This window comes from Diceros bicornis, chromosome 5, assembly GCF_020826845.1.
Source record: "Diceros bicornis minor isolate mBicDic1 chromosome 5, mDicBic1.mat.cur, whole genome shotgun sequence".
NCBI lineage: Eukaryota > Metazoa > Chordata > Mammalia > Perissodactyla > Rhinocerotidae > Diceros > Diceros bicornis.
In genome coordinates, this window is record NC_080744.1 from 79,090,443 (window position 1) to 79,110,106 (window position 19,664).

Sequence of the window (19,664 nt, forward strand, 5' to 3'; positions counted from 1 at the left end):
AATGAGGTCCTAATTCTGGAGGGGGAAGAGGATCAAGACGAGAATGAGCAGAGAGAAGAGGGAAACCAAGAGCAGCGGGACTATGACTGGACAAATCCTCCCCCCTTGTAGGGGAGCTTTTAACACCCTTGTCCCAACATGTCCAACCGACAACTAGTGATGACAGAGATCTGGTGTGCCCAACAGCACACCAGATCTAACAGACATGTACCAGAATCCGGACCCCAACAAGACATGTGGGACATTTATAAAAACTCACCACAAACTTGGGCACAAAGCACATCTCAAGAAACTAACACCAAAGACACAGGCCCATCAGGTTAGCAGAATACGGTGCAATTAAATTTGCTATAAATAACAAATGATAACCAAGAAAACCCTCCATGTAACTGCAAAATTCAAACCATACTGCTAAATAACTCAGGAATTGAAAAATAAATCATGATGAAAATTGGAGAACCCTCGGAACGGAACAAAAAATGACTAGACATCATGTCTTAAAGTATGCAGTTAGAGAGAAATGTAAAATCGTACCTACTTACATGAGAAAAGAAGAAAGGCTGAAATTTAGGAACAAAGCACACAACCCAAGAAGTGAGAAGAAAAGGGAATTTGGAAGGAAGAAATAAATGGAGATGAGAGCAGAAATTAATAAAATGTGAAAAAAGCAACCATAGAGAAGATCAATACACCTAAAGCTTGTTCTCTGGAAAAAAAAAAATAATAAAATAGACAAGTCTCTGGCAAGGCTTATTAACAAAAAGAAGAAAAGGAATAAATCAGAAATATCAACAATTAAAAGAAACATAAGTATAGGCACAGTACACCCATGAATTTCTTCACGCCAATGAATTTGAAAACCTAAACAAAATTTTTCCAGAAAAACAAAATATACTAAACTGTCTCAAGAAGAAAGAGCAAATCCAAATAAACTGTAATCCATTGAATCAGTACTGTCTACCGACCAGGCCCAAATGGTTTTACAGGCAAGTTCACCAAACATGCAATTCAAACAACAGATAAGTCTATAATCTTATGCAAACTTTTTTCAGAGGGAAAAAGAAAAGAATGCCCCTCAACTCATCCTTTAAAGCTAGTATAAACTGAAAAAAATAAAGTAAAACTAGATAAGTGCTGTAGGGAAAAGGAAGAGTTTGGTTAATATGACATGAATAATGGTGAAAAAATCCTTAATAAAATATAAACAAAGCAGATTTTCATAATCATATGAAACCACTGTGACTGAGTTTTATCCCATAAATGCAGGAATGGTTTTACATTAGAAATCCATTAATGTAATTCACTATATTAACAGAATAAAGTTATATGTGTATATGTATACACACGCACACACACTACACACATGCATAGATACTTTCTCCATAGATGTAGCATTTGCTAAAATTTAAAACTCTTTCATGGTAAACTCTTAGCAAACTGGGAATAAAATGAGATTTCCTTAATCTGGAAAATACTATTTAGTACCAGAAATTTTCAACAAACATTATTGTTAATTATTGAATATATTTCCTTAAAATCAGGAAGAAGACAAGGATGCCTGCTGGCTCAACTTCCATTCAACAATGTGCTGGAAGGCCTAGCCAGTGCAGGAAGACAGGAAAAGTTAAGGAAAATCAGTAATCAATGTAAAGATTGGAAAGGAAGAAGCAAAACTGTCACTCTTCCCAGACACCATAACCCTCTAAATAGAAAAACCCAAACAACCTAAAGGTGAACTGTCGGAGCAATGAATTAGCACTAACCGGATGCAAGGTCCATGAGCAAAAGCAAATGAGTTTCTCTATGGAAAAATGTAAAGATAAGAAAACGCAATTTTTCCAATAACATCAAAACTATATGACACCTAGGAATATATCTAACAAAAGATGGTCAAGATTGTACACAAAAAATATAAAATTTTTATTGAAAAACATAACAGAAGCCTAAACAAATGGAAAGGCGTACCAACAAGGACCATTCTCGTCAAACCTAACAATGCAATGCAGTTACAAACAATGGTTTTGTATGTGTGTGTTTGTGTACAGACAATAATAGTCAAGACAATTTTGAAGAAGAACACAGTGGGGGCTTACTCTACCAAATACAAGACTAATAAAGAAATAGTATTTAATGTGGTATCGAGAAAGAGTCAAGTTATAGATCAATGACAAAGAAAAGAGACTCAAAAATAGATGTCTTCAAATATAGAAACTTGATATAGGACTAGGCAAATAGATGACCACAGACTGGTGCTGTAATAATGATGATTATCCATCTGTGAAAAATGAAATAAAATTAGATCCATCTCTTGCACCATACACAAAATTAAACCCCAGGTGGATTAACGAACTAAAGGTGAAAAGCAAAATTTTTAATTTCTTCTTATATAGAAAACAATACAGGATATTTGTATGACCTCAGGATGGGAAAATATTTCTTAAACACAACACAAAAAGGACACATCATACAGGAAATGAATTTGACTGTATTAAAACACTTCTCTGACAAATGACATCCAAAACAAAACTAAATGACAAGTCACAGGCTGCGTGCGAGATTTTTACCACTAAGGTTATCACTTAGAACAAAGAACAAAGAACCCAACAGGAAAAGAGACAAAACAGTCAACTCACTGATGAGAAACACAACTAGCCAATAATCATATGAAAAGTCTGAAAACCTCAAGAAGTCTTGGCAAGGACGTGGACAGAACAAGGGCACCTCTTCCATCGCGATGAGAACAGAGTCAGCGCCATCCCTTTGGAGAGCAACGAGAAATGTCAGGTCAAAGCGCAGATGTGCTTCCCTTACATCCTGACGAGTACTCACGCTAGAGAAAATCCAACACACGGGCACATGTCGACGAGTGCATGACTAGTTATTCTAGTACTGCTACCATAGTGAAAAACTGGAGACAACTTAATGTCCATTAACATGAGATAGATGAGCGAGGTGTGGAACATTTAGATACTGCAAAACTATACACAAGTTAAAAAGAAAACTAAAGCTCCATATGTCTACATGGATAAACATCAAAGACATGATGGTGGGTGAAAATAGAAAACTGCTTATGGTACTGATTATGTCAAATTTTATGTAAAATTTTAGCAAAGTATGAGAACATGCAGGGGAATTGCAAAACTAACCTCAGGATAGTGGCTGCCTCTGGGCAACCTCTAATTTCAGACAGAGAGAGGGAGAGCCCTGGCTGTCGGTCTCAGCTAGTCTGTAATAATATATAATAATATATTTATTATTTAAAAAAAGATTGGAAGCAAATATGGTAAACATAATAAGATTGGACAAATCCGGGTGGTTCTTGCTATGTTACTCTCAGACTTCTCAGTATGTTGAACTAGCTCCCAACTTTTGCAGGGTGGAGCAGCCACCTCTCAGATGTGCAAGGAGACGGACAGGGCACTGACCTGCCGAGGCATTGCTGAGTGAACAGAAATGACTCCGGGCCTGTTGCTGCTCTGCCTGTCTCCTCCTAAGCGGATCATGTTGGCAGTGGCGAAAGCACCAGATCTGGCATTAAAGACAGAAATCTGGATCCACGACCAGTTATGAGACTGTAGTACTTTCTGGTGCCATGTTCTCATCTCTCAAATGTAAATGATAAAGTCCACCTCACGACCTCCCTGGGCCAGGGTGGTGGTGGAGAAAATAGCGTGATGGATCTAAAAAGACCGTGCAAAGCAGTTCACAAAGGATGGCTATTCAGAAAAGCCAAACTGGGGCCAAATGTAAAATAACGCTATTATGTATTCTTCCTCTGCTAAGTCGTTTCTCTCCCAATACAGACTGCTCCTAAGCCAAATGCTCTCTGTCCTGTGGCCCCTCTCATTTTGGCAATCTCCACTATGGCCTGGGTATGTTAAGCCACTCAAAATAATTTTGTTATGCTCTGTCATGATCATATTATTCTTTCCTCAAGCTTCCACAGCTAGTTGCCTATTGATTTCTGAATCAAATCAAATGCCTTAAACCACTCTTTGAATTCCTACATTATCTCATCTCTTTTTTGTTTTTGCTTTTATCCATTTCTTCTCCTGCTCACCCATGTGTCACAAAGACATTTAACAGCGTTATTGAGGTATAGCTGACATACAATAAAGAGCACATATTTTAAGCACACAATTTGATGACTTTTGACACACATATACACCCGTGTAGCCATAACCACAATAATATATCCATGACCCCAAAGGTTTCATCTGGCTCCTTTGTTACAAGTAATTTTGTGCTTTCATAAAAACTGTGCTTTTCACAATTTTATGCATTCTTTCAAATGGCCTCATCATTCAATTATTATTGAAAAATTTCCCATACTGCATATTTTCCTCTTATTATCCCCTTCCTCTCAGCATTCTTTTATTACTTTAGAGCCCTGAAAATAACTGAGTGCTTTAGAAATAACCTCTAATCTCCAGGAGTGGTCCAGACAGTTTGTTCATGTAAATGACGAGCATTTTCACTAGTCTGGTACGTGCCCCCGGGACAGGGCAGTGGAGCCCCTCTTGGAGCCCCTGATTTTGTTTGGAGACGAGAGTGACCAGGACACTTTTGAGAGCAAAAGTGGGGTCTATTATTACTTATGCTTGGACCCTCTCAGACAAACCAGTGTGTTGCTAGCCCTAGTCATAACCCTCCCTCTGATCTTGAAGTGGAGACTGTGCTAACACATCAGAGATCCTGCAGCCTGATGAGGGGAACGGGGCTGGGCTATCTCTTCGTGGTTCCTTATCTGAATGAGCCAAAGACTGCGGGCTCCTATATGGGGAGTGGGAGGAGGTGTCCACCTGTGTGGCACAGCATCCAGGTCCTAGAGTCTTCCCAGGAAGCTGCCCTTAATCCTACATTATATTAATCATTAATCCTAAACTGCCCTATATCACAGCAGCCAAAGGACTCTAAAGGCAGCATGTCCCTTGGTGGCAGCTCCAGAATGTCTATTTAGTGGAGGTTCCAGAGCAGCAATCTGGGTGGAAGGTGGGGGGAGTATCTGGAAGCTGTGTTTGCAGAGCACGTTGTGTTAGATCTTAAAAATGCCCACTGTCCATTTCAAATAATGGGAGTGCTGCCTATGGAGATTAGGGGGGGTCTTTGGCACCCCTCCCCCATCTAAATTACCCTTTGGCCCCACAACTGATTCCATCTGTGCCACCAACCACCTTCACCTGTCTTCCCTGCTCTTCAAAATCAGGGCACATTCTTGAGATGGAGATGGCTTCCTGTGACTTCCTAGAAGACCTCATGGAGCTGAGTTGTAAGTTGTGCCCCTCTATCTTTCTTCCTTCTGGTCTTATATGCAATATGTCTGGCAGAAATTTTTAGAACTTTCTAGAAAGGACTGGTTGACACCCTTCCTCATGTCCAATGTGATGCAGGCTTTTTCACATTGTGATGGTTACTTTTATGTGTCCACTTGATTGGGCTAAAGAATGCTCAGATAGCTGGTAAGACATTATTTCTGGGTGTGTCTGTGAGGGTGTCTCCAGAAGAGATTAGCATTAGAATCAGTAGACTGAGTAAAGAAGATGGCCTTCCCCAAGGCAGGTGGGCATCATCTAATCTGTTGAGGGCCTGAATACAACAAAAATGCAGAGGAAGGGGGAATGTGCTCTCTCTGCTTAAACTGGGACACCTATCTTCCCCTGCCCTTGGACATTGAGCTCCTGGTTCTTGAACTTTCAGACTCAGACCAGGACTTACACCATCAGTCCCCCAGTTCTCAGGCCTTCGGACTTGGACTGAATTACATTACCGGCTTTTCTGGTTCTCCAGCTTGCAGATGGCAGACTACAGGGCTGTTTGGTTTACACAACCATGTGAGCCAATTCCTCTAATAAACATCCTCACATATATCTCCTATTGGTTCTGTTTGTCTGGAGAACTCTGACTCATACACCTGTTTTTATGGGTCTCCAGTCATTTCAGTAAGAATTAGAGGTGAGGTGTGCATGTAGCCAAGCACCTGTGGTCACATTATCACTGTCTTCAGAGCTGTGTGTGTGTTTGCTATTGTTCAGCAATAGAATTCAAGATGTTTTTTTCATATCTTCTGCCTCCCTCAGTTTCTTAGATATCTCCAGTTCTTATCTTTTAGCTAAGCCTGTGCATACCTAAAAGTTTACCCATCACTCCACTCAGCAAAATAACGGCCCTCCCTTAGGACAGAGTGGAGGATTGAAAAACACTTACATAATTCAATATTTTTATTTCCTGTCACAGAGGAAATACTGCACCGCACTGTAATTGTTTTGCTTTTGACTTCTCCCCACTAGACCAGGAGGGCAGTGTCTGTGTCTTTTATCTCTGAACATCCAGTGTCCAACTCAGGTATAGAAGAAGCGCTCCAAAAAATTTGCTGAATGAATGAACTGAAAACTCGCACTGATTTCATAAACAGTTACAGAGTGTTGCTCAGGCCTGTCCCTCGCTGTAAGCCACAGTAAGCCAAAGAGACACTGTTCCTGCCTTCACTGAGCTCACAGATTGGAGGAGGGCAGATTTAATAAAAAAGTCACACAAATGCATCATTACGATCTCTGAGAGCTGCCATGTGAAGAAAAAGTACAAGGAGTTATGAGAACTTAGAATGAGGGCGGCCTGGTCTAGTCTGAGGGGTGGAGGAAAGCCAAGAGCTGAAGCGTGAGGAGGAATGAGCTCATCCAAAAGGGCAGGAGTGTTGCAGACACAGAGAGCATCGTGTTCTGAGACCCAGGGCCTGGAGACCCCTGCCGGGCGTCCTGGAGGCTAAAGGAGGCCAGTGGGGCTGCAGTGAAGGGGAAAGGCCAGAACGTCACAAACTGAGGCCAGAGAGGAGATGAGGACTCGGTAAGACACACTCAAGATTTAGTTCTTTGCCCTAAAAGCAAGCGGTGACCTTATCGCACATGCAATTTTAACCTCAACATGAGGTGGAGCTGATTCTTTAAAATGGGCTGAAGGAGGTCAAGACGAAGAGGGCAGGCTGGTCAGGAAATGTCCCAATGGTCTAGGGGACAGATAATGTGCTTAGATCAGGGTGGAGGGGGGTTACGATGGTTAATTTTGTGTGTCAACTTGACTGGGCTGCAGTGCCCAGATCTGTGGTCAAACATCATTTTGGATATTTCTGTGAGAGTGTTTTGGATGAGACTAATATTTGTATCAGTGGACTCTGAGTAAAGCAGATTACTTTCCAAAATGTGGGTAGGCCTCATCTAATCAGTTGAAGGCCTGAATAGAACAAAAGACTTATATCCCCTGAGCAAGAGGGAATTCTGCCAGCAGACGGCCTGTGGACTTGAACAACACTGGCTCTTCCCTGGGTCTCCAGCCTGCCAGCCCACTCTGCAGATTTTGGACTTGTCAGCCTCCATAATCGTGTGAGCTGATTCTTTAAAATGAATTTCTTTCTCTCTCTCTCTTTTTATATATATACACACATCTTGTTGGTTCTATTTCTTTGGAGAACCCTGACCAATACAGGGGAGAAGATCTGAAATCCTCATTTAAGAGTGGAGAAGCGAGATGGCCAGAGGAAGGCAGGAGAAGTGCTGAATAGTGTGGAGCACCAGGTGATGTTGGTGTCAGGTGAGGCTGGTGCCAGGTGAGGCTGGCGACCACGGGTGTAAGGTGCTCAGCCACAGGCCTCACGACGTGGCCCACTGGTCTTGTTGATCAGTGTCCAGGTGAGGAGACAGCAGACAGCGTGGTTCATCCAGGGAGCGTGTGCCAGCCAAAGAGGTGCGAGGAAAAGACAGAATGAGGAGCTCTCTGGCACTGGTCCACGTGTCCTTGAAAGGGTAGGTATGGCTCATGGACAGAGAGAGGGCGGTATTGCACAGTGGAGTCTGGTTGAGGCTGGAGAGCAGGCCCAGCGGATGGGAAGCTGGACAAGCAAGCTGAGGGAGACGAGGCCAGGGCCCGAGAGCTGGGGTGCCCGCTGAGCGATCCTGGAGGGGGCATGGTTCAGGGCAACAACTGGGTCGTGCAGTGACCCTGCAGAGGACTTTTGTGCGGATGTGGAGGAGATGGGTTTTGGAGATGTGAGGTTAAGAGCATGAGACGCCAGGGCTCTGCATGGAATCTCCTGGAATGCCATGTATCTTCCCTGGAAAGAGAAGGAGACTTAGGGAAAAACCATCTGAGGGAGGGACAAAAGCGAGGGACTGGCACCACAGAAAGTGCCTGATCCTGAGCAGTGAGCAGCCTCCTGGGCCTGTGCACTCCGTGCCTGGCCCTTCATCTTACCCCCTGCAGGGAGGTGCGGGTGCACCTGCAGCCCATCCTCCAGTCCTGGTGGGGCTGGAAGCACCGAGAGACTGTGAGAGCTAACCAGTCCCACCAGGCTGCCCACACAGGCCACCCCCTAAGGATGGGACCGCTAGAAATATACCACTAAAAATACTTTTATCTCAACATCTGAGTCTCTTGGACCTTGTTTTAACTCAGCAGGTGCAGACAAGTCCCAGCCCTCCTGGATGGAACCTCTGCTCTGTACGGTTATTACAGTGCAGTGTGTAACTGCACTGATGCTAAATGGATTTGTGACCGTGGACATCCCACAAAACTCAGTATCGTGACCCCACAGGGGAAAGCGATGCCACTGGAATCAGAGGGTGGGGAGGCAGACTTTCAGTGGCATTGGAAACCAGGGGCAGACATGCCATTCAGGGACATGGTGGGCACCCTCTTCCACATTGTGAGAGGCAGCCTTGCCAGAGACGAGTTGTGTCCAATGGCCAGGAGAGCTTGCTCTTTCTAGACATTCCCTTACATGGGGCCACGGTTGCTAGTGTAAGGGGGATAGCAGGAATTTGACATCCTTCTCCTCTCTGACTGGATCCGACCTGGCCAGAGGGACCCATTAACATCCCCCATGGGAACCCTGGGGTGAGAAGAAAGCTGTCTTGCTCTGGGTAGCTGCCCACTTCCGAAAACAAGAGGGGTCTGTGTGTGTGTGGTGTCTCATACTGCCAATCAATGTACGAATTTCCTCACAAAATGCTGACCATTCACTTATTCTCAGAATCCTTTTTATTTCTTTAGCATGGTTAAGAACTTCCAATTAAATGATGAGTTTATTGTTCAGGTGTCTAGGTTTTTCAGGAAATTGTCTTGCTTTTTTCTTTTTGACTTTCTTAGAGACAAAGATAAAGCATCTTTAAGATAAGATAAGAAAGCACATAAACTCAATAACTGATTTCTTGGGAAACTTTTATCTCCTTGTCTATTGATAGGGTTTCCTTGGGTAATTTGGTTTTCTATGGCTCGATAAATTAAACCAGATATAGATCTTTAACTCTGTTTTGAATTAGAATGATGTCATTATAATAAAACCATAATGACATTCTGGGATACAGCAAAGAATTAAAGTTGGGATGGCTATAACAGCGTATGATTAAGCATATTCCACCAGTTAACAATTCTGATTTTTGTAACCTTTTAAAAATGCTGTTAATACTGCTCAGAAAATACGTCACAATCTTTTGATGGGTTTGATTTGGCAAAGAAGACAATTAAACTACCAAAACATCTTTTTATCATTTATTTTGTCATTTCATCTTCCAGAAGCCTGGACATTATCTTATTAGGAAAGGGATCTGTAAACTTGCTCTTTTACTAGCAATTGTCCCCCACTGTCCAGTGCTTTGGAAGAGGCGACGCTGAAAGCCTAATTTTTAGACCACCCTATTTAGGGACTATTCATAATGGGATGCCCACAGCCAGGTCCTGTCATCAGGGAACAGCACTTGAGTCTTGCAGGACTGAGACCCTCTGAGGAGCCTTGCCCACCACTGGACTTGCTCCGGCACCCTGGAGGAGCCATCTGACCTCCCTGTGGGCTGCTGTCCTCTCACCCACACAGTCGGGGACGGACAACAGGACGCTCCATCCCTCCGGCTCTACAATTCTGGGAATCCCTCATGGCACATGGCGTTCTAGGTCCCCTCTGTGCCCTTTGCCCTGCCCTCACCCCTGTCAGGGTAGAGCAGCAAACTTTAGCACGGCAGGAGTCACTACACTTAAAAGACTAGCAACACCCTCAAGAGAGAGGCTTGTCTGCCCGCAGGGGTTCTCTGCTGAAGAACCAGAGAACTGCGGAGTGGTGTGGTTAGGAAGAGCAGAAAAGAGATCAAGGGAGAGGGGGCTTCAAGGCCTCCCAACTACTGAAAACAATCTGAGGGATGAGTGAAGCAGCATCTGCACCATCTTCTGGATTCCAATTACCGTCTTCATTAGCCAGGAAGTGGATCAATTTCTGCTTGTCTTGCCTGATGACAGACTGTGCCTGCACAACCTTCCACGTATCGCGGGTGGTGGTGGTGGGGGGTGGCATAATGGTAGGTAAGTAGTTAGACAGATCTCATTAAGTCACTATCAGTTAATTCAAACACAACTCAAATCAAAGCTCCTTTGATTCCCAAACCAATTGGGATTTCCCCGGCACAAACTGAGTTCATTAGATACAAAATATGGATAATCCATAATTTAATATGGAAATTTAGGCACAGAGTATTACTAATGAGATAACTAGAGCCTCAAATCAGACGATTAAGAGACCAACGAATCCGCTCTAACTGCTGACCAGAAAAGAGCGAGCAATGGAAACGAATCAAAGCAACATTCCCCTCTGCGCCTTCTTTTGCTAAGTGTCAGGAACATTTGCAAGCTATAGGAAGGGCTCCCATGGAAATCGGCTCCACAGAGGAGCAGAGCAGCCCTTTCCCAGAGCGGCTCCCTTTCCTATCACCCATGTGTGTTCTGAGAGTTTTAATACTGAGAAGCTACACGAGGGCCCTGCTGCCGACTCCTTCACTGCGGGGGGGTCATCAAGCGCAGGTTGGCTCGAATGACTGCAAGACTCACAATTATACTAAAAATGACTGCAACACGCCTTATAAGAAAACTGGAGAATGTGGCACTTAGATCTGTATGAATCTCATAGGAAGAAGTATCTATACTTATGAGAAGTACAAAATCTTAACTACACTAAAGCCTATTTAAATAGAGCATAATGCTTGACAAGGGTTAAGAATCAGCATTAGTGCTCTGAAGTACCCATATACCTCAGAAAAGATCTAAGAAAGGTATAAAACACACTGAAAACTCTACAGTAATTAACTCGCTAGAGACATCTGTGGGTGAAAACTAGGACCAAACAGGCTGCTGTAATCTAAGAGCAAAGAGCAGAGACACAAGGGCTCAAGAAATAAATGATAAAGAAACAAAGACTTGAGATGTGAGCTGCCAAAACCCCAGATCCCATTGAAAGCAGAGCACAAAGATAATACTCACTGCAGAAAACAAGGCTAGGAAGAGAGGTTTTAGAAAAACAGAACAAAATGAGTTAGAAAAGGAACAGTTTAAAAAATTAGAGAAAAAAGGATAGTTATAAAAGATGAGTAAAGTGGTCCAGGAAATGTACAGTTATTCAAAAACAAAAAGAACAGAAAAAAATTCAAATTTATAGCTCAAGAAAACTTTTCTGAAATAAAGCAAGATGCAAACTCACTGTGCAAAGGGTACACTGTGTACTATGGAAAATTTGAGAAAGATCGACCAGTATCAAGACATATCATCATGAAGTTAATGGACTTGATAATTTAAAAATGCTATTGACACCTGGACCAAAAAAATGTTGCCTTGTATGTGACAGGATGGGCTAGGTTATGCTGTAGTAACAAACATCCCCCAAATCTCAGTGGGTTAAAACAACAAAAGTCTATTTCATGCTATTTCAAGTCACTCATGCTAGACACCCAATGTGGGTAAATGTGGGTGAGTTACGGGAGCTCTGCCCATTGGAGTCACTCAGACTGCTGGTGCAGCCACTATCTGTAATTTGCCAATTACTGTGCTAGTGGGAAAGAGAGCTCTAGAGAATCTCACACTACAGGTAAATACTCAGGCTTGGAAGTAATACACATAAGTTGTGCTCAAATGGCCCTAAGCAACCACAAGGGGACTAGGAAGTACAATCTTACCACATAAGAGGGAGGTGCAGAGCTAGAAATTTTTTTTTTTAATTTTTTGTTTATTGCAGTAACATTGGTTTATAACATTGTATAAATTTCAGGTGTACATCATTATACTTCTATTTCTGCATAGATTACATCATGTTCACCACCCAAATACTAATTACAACCCATCACCACACACATGTGTCTAATTATCCCTTTCGCCCTCCTCCGTCCCCCTTCCCCTCTGGTAACCACCAATCCAATCTCTGTCTCTATGTGTTTGTTTATTGTTGTTATTATCTACTACTTAATGAAGGAAATCATACGGTATTTGACCTTCTCCCTAAACAGCATTAATGACCACTATATACCAAAAAGGGAGAAAGCAATAGGCTCACTCTAAGATCTTTCTCTATAGCAATATTTAATGTCAAAAGAGAATGGCACACCATCTATGAACCACTAAGGGAAAAAAAGCAATGTGTTCCTCAAGGGAGGGGATCATTATGGATAATGATTCCAGGTTCTGCCTAGGATGTAGAAAGCTAAAAATAGCACTGCCCCCACCATTATAACACCAACAAGAGACTAGACACTCTGCAAATTCACAACTTAAGTTGAACCCATCAGACAGTTGAGGTCACAAAGCAACCAACTAACTCAAATTCTAAGGAAAGACAGACATCTGCACAGACAGACATGAGCACCTGCTCACCTGGGGCAGATGGAGTCAGACACCAGCTCTAGTGGAAGAGGTGGACAGTGTACAATATCATATTGGTAATTTAGCAGAGAGATGGAAGTTCTAAGGAAGAACCAAATGAAAATGCTAGAAATAAAAAACAGGCGCAGAAATGAAGAAATGTCTTTGACAGGGTCATCAGCAGACTCTACAGAGCTGAGGAAAAAATGACCGAGTGCAGTTTATCTTGGGAATGGAAGGCTGGATCACCATTCAGCAGTCAATCAGTGTTATTCACCGTATTAGCAGACTAAAGAAGAAAAAGTATATGAACATCTAAGTAGATGAAGAAAAAGACTTGGACAAATCTAACATCCATCCATGATAAAAACCCTCAGAAAACTAGGAATAGGAGCGAACTGCCACAACCTGATAATGGGCATCTATGAAAAACTTACAGCTAACGTTGTATGTAATTCCTAGAGCCAAGAACAAGGCGAGGACGTACGCTCCCACCACTTCTGTTCAACACTGTACTGGAGGTTCTAGTCAGCACAATAAGGCAAGGAAAAGAAAAAGAGGCATCCAGATCAGAAAGGAAGATGTAAAATTGCCTTTCTTTGTATATCACATGATTGTCTACATACAACCCAAAGAATCTATAAAAGATCTACTGGAACTAGTAAGTGAGTTTAGTAAGATTACCGGATGCAAGATTAGTAACAGAAATCAAATTTCTATATACTAGCAATGAACAAGAAACAATCAAAAAATGTAAAAGTGCCATTAAAACAGTACCAATAAACATGAAATACTCTGACCATAAATATTATAAAATATGTTAAGATCTATATACTAAACACTACACAACACTGATGAAAGAAAAGAAACACTGATGAAATAAAAAAAGACCTAAATAAATGGAGAGCTGTATCATGAATATGTCAATTCTCTCCAAATTGAGATATAGATTCAGTGCAACCTCAATCAAAATCCCAGTAGGATTTCTGTAGACATTGATAAGCAGACTCCAAAATTTATATGGAAATGGGAAGGAACTAGGATAGCTAAAACAATTTTGGAAAACAACAAAGACCCTCACTTCTAATAGTCTCTCATTGCCTCGATCTCAGATGAAACTCAGCTCCCCTCCAAGATCAGGCCCTCAGTCGGGGGACAAGCTGAGGCTGGTCACTGCTGCTACTTCCAGATCATTGGCCTCCCACCTCAATCATAAATCCTGCCTCCTCTGAGCCTCAGGCCATCGGCTCTGACAGTCTTTACCTCTACTTAAGTTATTTTAAATAAATTCATTAAGAAGTTTGGTGTAGTATTTCTTCTGCCTTCAACTCTTACCATTGTCCCAGGCAATTTGAACATCCACGGGGATGGGCCATTCAATGAGGCTCCCCAACCTTGACTTGAACTTCGTGACTTCAGTATCCTTCCCTTCATTCCATTTGTGCTACCCCACCCCAAGTGGTTTCCCATCAGGGCACTAGAACAGTGGAAAAGGGTGGGACTGCCAACTCACCAGCTCACCCTAGGCCTGGCTGCATTCTCAGAGGGAGCGTTGTTCCAACACCATCATCACCATTCAAGCCACGGTCACATCCTCAGGGGATGGAGGTTCATGAAAGTGGGTCCTGAGAGGGTCCACTGAGTGCAGGTGTCAAGAAGAACTCTGACGCCTTGGGGGAGCAGGCCAAATACCCTCAACCCATCAACTGAGGAGAGAGAGGTAACTTAGCTGCTTGACTGCATCCGCACACTCAAGTGGCCTCCAGCACTGACAGGTTCCCCTAGGGATGCGTCAGCTCTTCCAGGGGGTAGTGGTTGCAGTGTAATTATAATTACCTGTTGTCTTGTTAAGTTTTTTGAACATGCAAAGAAAAGGTGCCCAGGTTGAGGAGGTGACTTAGGAGTTGTCAGAATGAGATCTCAGAGCGAGCTCACGTCCCCATCCCAGGACAGCTGTGAAAGGCCACGGGGAGCCCCAGGCACCGACCCTGAGTGGCCCCAAGATGCAGTAAGATAAAAACCATGGTTGTGTGCAATGTGGGACAGCAAGAAACACGTTGCAGGTAAGAGGACGGGGCCCTTGAGTGCTGCAGTTTAGGTTCCTCTGACCCCGCTGAATCTGTCACTCTGGTGGGCTGCTATGACCACTGAATGTGGACCATGCCTCCCTGTGAAACAAGGCAGGTGCTGGGGCACCAGACCAACTCCTACCATGTACTTTAGGTGCCTCTTCTATTTCTATATGTCACACTTGCTTGCCAACCAGTTTCATGGTACACTGCAGTTAACAGGCAGCTCACCCAGAGCGAGTGGTCATTCTCCTCAGCATTTGAAATGACCTATGGAGGACAGGCTCCCCATTCCAGAGGGCGACACTTCTGTCTTTCTCCCCAGTTTCCAGGTGGCTCTCTGGAGTCTCCCATTCCCCACACACTGGGTTCCCCATACACATTCTACAGAGCTCCCTACACACTGTAAATACAATCCTACCACCGACGCTTGACCATGGCCACATCTTTTAAAAAAAGTTTTAGCACACTTTCATTCAGGGGAAAGAGGAGAAGAATTGGGTTCATTGTTCATATGCATTTTTAAGCAGCCAATTTTGGTTTTCAGGAGTAAAAAAACACTTGTCGGAAAAAAAGAAAAGAGTGATACAAACAATTTTCCATGTTATTTTTAAAAAAATCAAATGCTGTACTCGAGAATAGATTGCCATGGGAAACTGTAAAACTTCTTTCTCCACATATCTTTAAAAAGGCAAAATAAATACCCCTCTGTTCCCTGATGGTGTAACAGCAAAAATGTTAGGAAAACAGTAGAATGTATCACATCCATATTTGTAAAGACCTCTTTCAACCATTCATATGTTACTGCGCACATGTCAGAGGCGGGAAAGCGAAATGGTAAAAATGGAACACGAGATTCAGAAAGCAACACCTTTCAAGTGAAAATCTATAATCCTTGAAAATGTTCTCCGCAAAGATACTCCCTGTTGCACCAAACCTACCTAGATGAATTAGGAACTGCAAGGAACATATACAGTAACAAAATCTTCTAGAATGGCAGTGATGCGGGGGATGACATGCATGACCGAGCGGGGCCCGCAGCATCACCTTCAGCGTCAGCCGCACGGCATTGCAGTCCTCCTGCAGTGGGTTCAGCTTCAGTGTCTCGCCCAGGTTGCTGCAGCCTGAAGACTGGTGCTGCATTTCACAGCAGACACACACCTCGACACTGTCAAACTTAATCTAGACAGAGGAACAGACAGAGCTCAGAATTAAAACGGCATTCTGCCCTGGTGGGGACACTTGAGATGCACAATGAAGAACATGTCTAGGTTCAAAGCATCCCATTCTAGTTTTCTTTAAGTCATAAACACAAAACAATTTCTATTGACAAAAGCCATGAAAAACATCATTGGGAATTCAAATTCCTATTTTAAAAGCAATTAATAAAAAAGAAAAAATAAATTTGAAGAAACTTAAGCTATAAAGTTCTAAAAAATTACAGATGAATTAACAGAGATAAAAGTAAATAATTGGAAAATTACTCATATTGAGTTAGGTATAGAGACATGTTCTCATAGCTCTGTGACTTGGCTCATTCTGCTCCCATGTTAGCAATTTCCAGTCTCACGTTATGGTCTACCAAACTCCTACTCATCCGTCAAGACCCAACTCCAGCTCCACCATTGAGGCCTTGTCTGGTTTTCCCTCTCCAGAGCGTTTGCTTCTCCTTTGGGCAGAATACTCCGGCCCACCTCTGCTGGAGACTTACTTTATCCAGCTGTAGTTACTCTTGTCTTGGGTGCTCCCTGAGGGCAGCCACCACATCTTACCATCACAGGATTCACAATGCCAATGAGTTTGTAGGCATTCAATAAATGCTGAATAGATAAAAATACCTCAGAAAATTAAAAACCATGTAAGGAAAGATGAAATTCAAGTGTTTTAAAAAGCCTGGAGCTCAGGAGGAGACCCACGGAGCACGCCAGACCCCAACCTGCAGCCTGAAGTGGAACCCCTCAGCCGGGCTGCAGAAATGCGTTGAGAAGTCACTGCATTCCGCAACTCCCACAGCCTCACCCACCTGCCCTCACTTCCTCGTTCCCACTTCTGGTTGAGTCCTCCATACTTCTATCATACACACACCCAACTGCTCACAAACACAGACTTCCAGAAAAGTGAAATAAAAAAGGGACAGCCATAGGTCAAGGGTATTGTCCATGGCCAAATTTTCAGCTATTTTAAACTGCTGGATAGTTTATTCTTTACCTACTTTATGCTTTGTTTTTGCTTTTTTAATTTGATCTCCTAAAATAATTACAATTTTATTTTTGGATGTTTGAGTGGCGGGGGGGGCACTCGGGTGTCTAGGATCGTCCTGTAGTGATTCTCCAAATCTACCCCGAGCCAGAGGGAAGAGAGCCAGGGCCAGGCCCCAGGAGGAGGGCGGTACCTGCACAGACTACTGCCCCACCCCACCTCAGGGATGAGGGGGCGGGGAAAGCTGCCTTTGCGTTCAGTGCTTCTAGAGACGTCTCCAGTCTCCAGTGCTGAAGTCCAGGCTGAGCATGGATCCCGGCTAAAGGAGCCATAACAGCACCCCCATAATAACACTCCCCAGAGAAGGCACAGCCGGCACCCAACCCAGGGGCTCAGTTCTCGTCCTTCTCCCAGCTCCTCTCACGTAGACACAGGCAGCATGTCCCGCTGACCCACAGAACACACAGAACTCAGCAAGCCCAACGGGACAGTGGCACCTGGTGCATGCTCTGGGCAAGGCCCCATCCTTGCTGGCTGGCCAGGCTGTGCTATGGACATGGTGACCCGGTGTTTGGCAACAATGCTAGCAGAGCAGTGCAGGCCAGACCAAGGTACACAGCTATGGTCACTATGGCTACTGTCCTAACCAAAATCTCCATTTTCATGTTATTTGCAATATTTATTTCCAGTCCCAAGAAATAGGAAAAGAAGGATTATGATTCTCAAGGCCAAGTTTTAAAAGGTAAACAAGGGAAGAGGTAAAACTTTGAAAGGTAAAACAAAGGTTAAACAAAAAATAAAAGGAGGTAATGGACATTAACTAAATTTATTGTAGTGATCATTTTGCAACACATACATGTATCAAATCATTACACCTTAAATTAACACTATGTTATATGCCAATTATAGCTCAAGAAAACAAAAAATAAAAAAATAAAAGGTAAAAGTTCATACAAAGTGCCCCTCTAATTGGAGGTTCTGAGGTCACCCAGTGTGCGGTATGTGGACTCTGGCCATCAGAGCTGGGGATCTGCTCAAGGAGAGGAATGGTCTGCCTCCGCTAGTGCTGGACTTAGGAGAATGGGAAGGGAGCAGTTGTGAGGGCACCACACAGAAGAGAGGCGAGGAGGGAGGCAGGCTGACAAAGGCTCTCTCCTTGATTGACTTCTGCCCAGGCTCCTCCGAGTCCTGTTCTCCACGAGGCCTCAACCTGGGCCTATAAAGACTTGAACATACAAACATAGTTTCTAACAGTTCAAGGCCACATCCCTACGAGACCCTCTCTCCACTTAAAGGGCCTGCCTGAGAAAACTCAGGGCTGCCAGAAGAATTGACTGTTCCAGCCAACTCCTGAAGACAGGGCCCCCATCTCCCAGCCTCTGTGGGAGGTCGGGGGCCTCACTTCCGTAAGCCCCAGCCAGCAGACACAGCCGGCCTCATCGCATTGACACTGCCACCCCTTTGTAATTTTTCACCTCCCTGACTCTACTGAGGCCCCACTCATCCCCTCCCTACTCCCTCATTCTCCCTTTAAAACATCCGGTCACCTCTGTGCAAGTCGAAGTGGAGTCCAGTTCAAGGTGGACTCTTCTCCATATTGCAATAGTATATTTCTGATTAAAATTAAAATTAATTTCTGATTAAAAGTGCTTCCCACTTCAGTGTCTGGCCTTGTTTATCTTTGACGAGGCCAAGCTCTCGGGATGTGGGGCTGGTGCTCCCACCCCTAAGGCAGCCCCGGGAGTGCCTCTCCTTGACCTTCTCCTGAGGTGTCTTACATGCCCACCCTCGGCCCTCTGTTTAAGGCACTGAGACTTACAAGAGTCAATAGGAAACACAATTCCTGAAATCTGAAGATTAATCTGTAAAAATCCTGTAAAATCCCTGAATATCTGGTCCTCTTTGCTAGAAAATATTTATTTTGTAATTGTAGGAATAACTATGCCAACTTGTGAGAGTTGACGTCTCTCATCTGAAGCAAGCATAAGACAGTATGTAGGGGGTGGTTGGTTATGGGGACAAAGATGGCAGGAGAGGGAGAGGGAGCCACCCACTGTCACTGGCCTGCAGAGCCTGCAGAAGGCTGTGAGCTGGAAGGGAACATTTCAGAGGTTAGCGTTTATGTGCATGATTTTTATACTTTTCTGTATAATGTCAATGTGCTATATAAGGGCAGTAATGGGGATGACAGTATCCAAAGGTTTAACCCCACCTTTGCCTAAGAATCAGAAGATGGAAGTATTCACTGGGTGAATGGGAAGTAGCTAGTGTTCTTTAGACCTGAAATGTAAGTCAAAGTGAAACACAGCGCATTTTCAGAAAGGAGCTTCCCCGAGTAGAGAATCTGACGTTGTTCCATGATAGACCCCTCCGTCTACACGCTCTCCTCCAACTAGAGATGCCATGAAATGAAGAAGGATGGGGAAGTCAAACAATCATGCCTTTTGCCTGGGAACTGTCTCCTGTTGGTCTCAGCCTGTTGATAGTGATGCTATCAGCTAGGAATGCCTGGGGTACTCATCTGGGCCATATCACCTGTGGCGAGCCCCAGACATTCCCCTGACCAGAGCCAACGTGGTGGCTGGACCAGCCCTTGTGGTTCTTATTATGATTGCCAGACGTACCTCAGCAACAACTATCAGGGAACTCTGAAATAAAAGGTTTATTGCTCACAAGTCCTGGAGGGTACACAGTAAGGTCCTGGGGAGGGAGGGAGAGAGAAAGAGAGAGAGAGGAGAC

General features: G+C 43.7%; 1 protein-coding gene across 3 annotated transcripts in view; it reads right to left on the reverse strand.

The window, feature by feature from the left end:
- The window catches only part of ENTREP2 (endosomal transmembrane epsin interactor 2), a 443,554-nt gene that overhangs the window by 51,218 nt on the left and 372,672 nt on the right, over positions 1 to 19,664 (reverse strand). For 2 of the 3 annotated variants that reach the window (XM_058542293.1, XM_058542295.1), the window contains exon 4: positions 15,774 to 15,908. The exons of the other annotated variant lie outside the window; for it this stretch is intronic. In XM_058542293.1, coding sequence (XP_058398276.1) covers positions 15,774 to 15,908 — 135 coding nt within the window. The remainder of the gene's footprint in view (positions 1 to 15,773; positions 15,909 to 19,664) is intronic. 3 annotated transcript variants of the gene reach the window in all.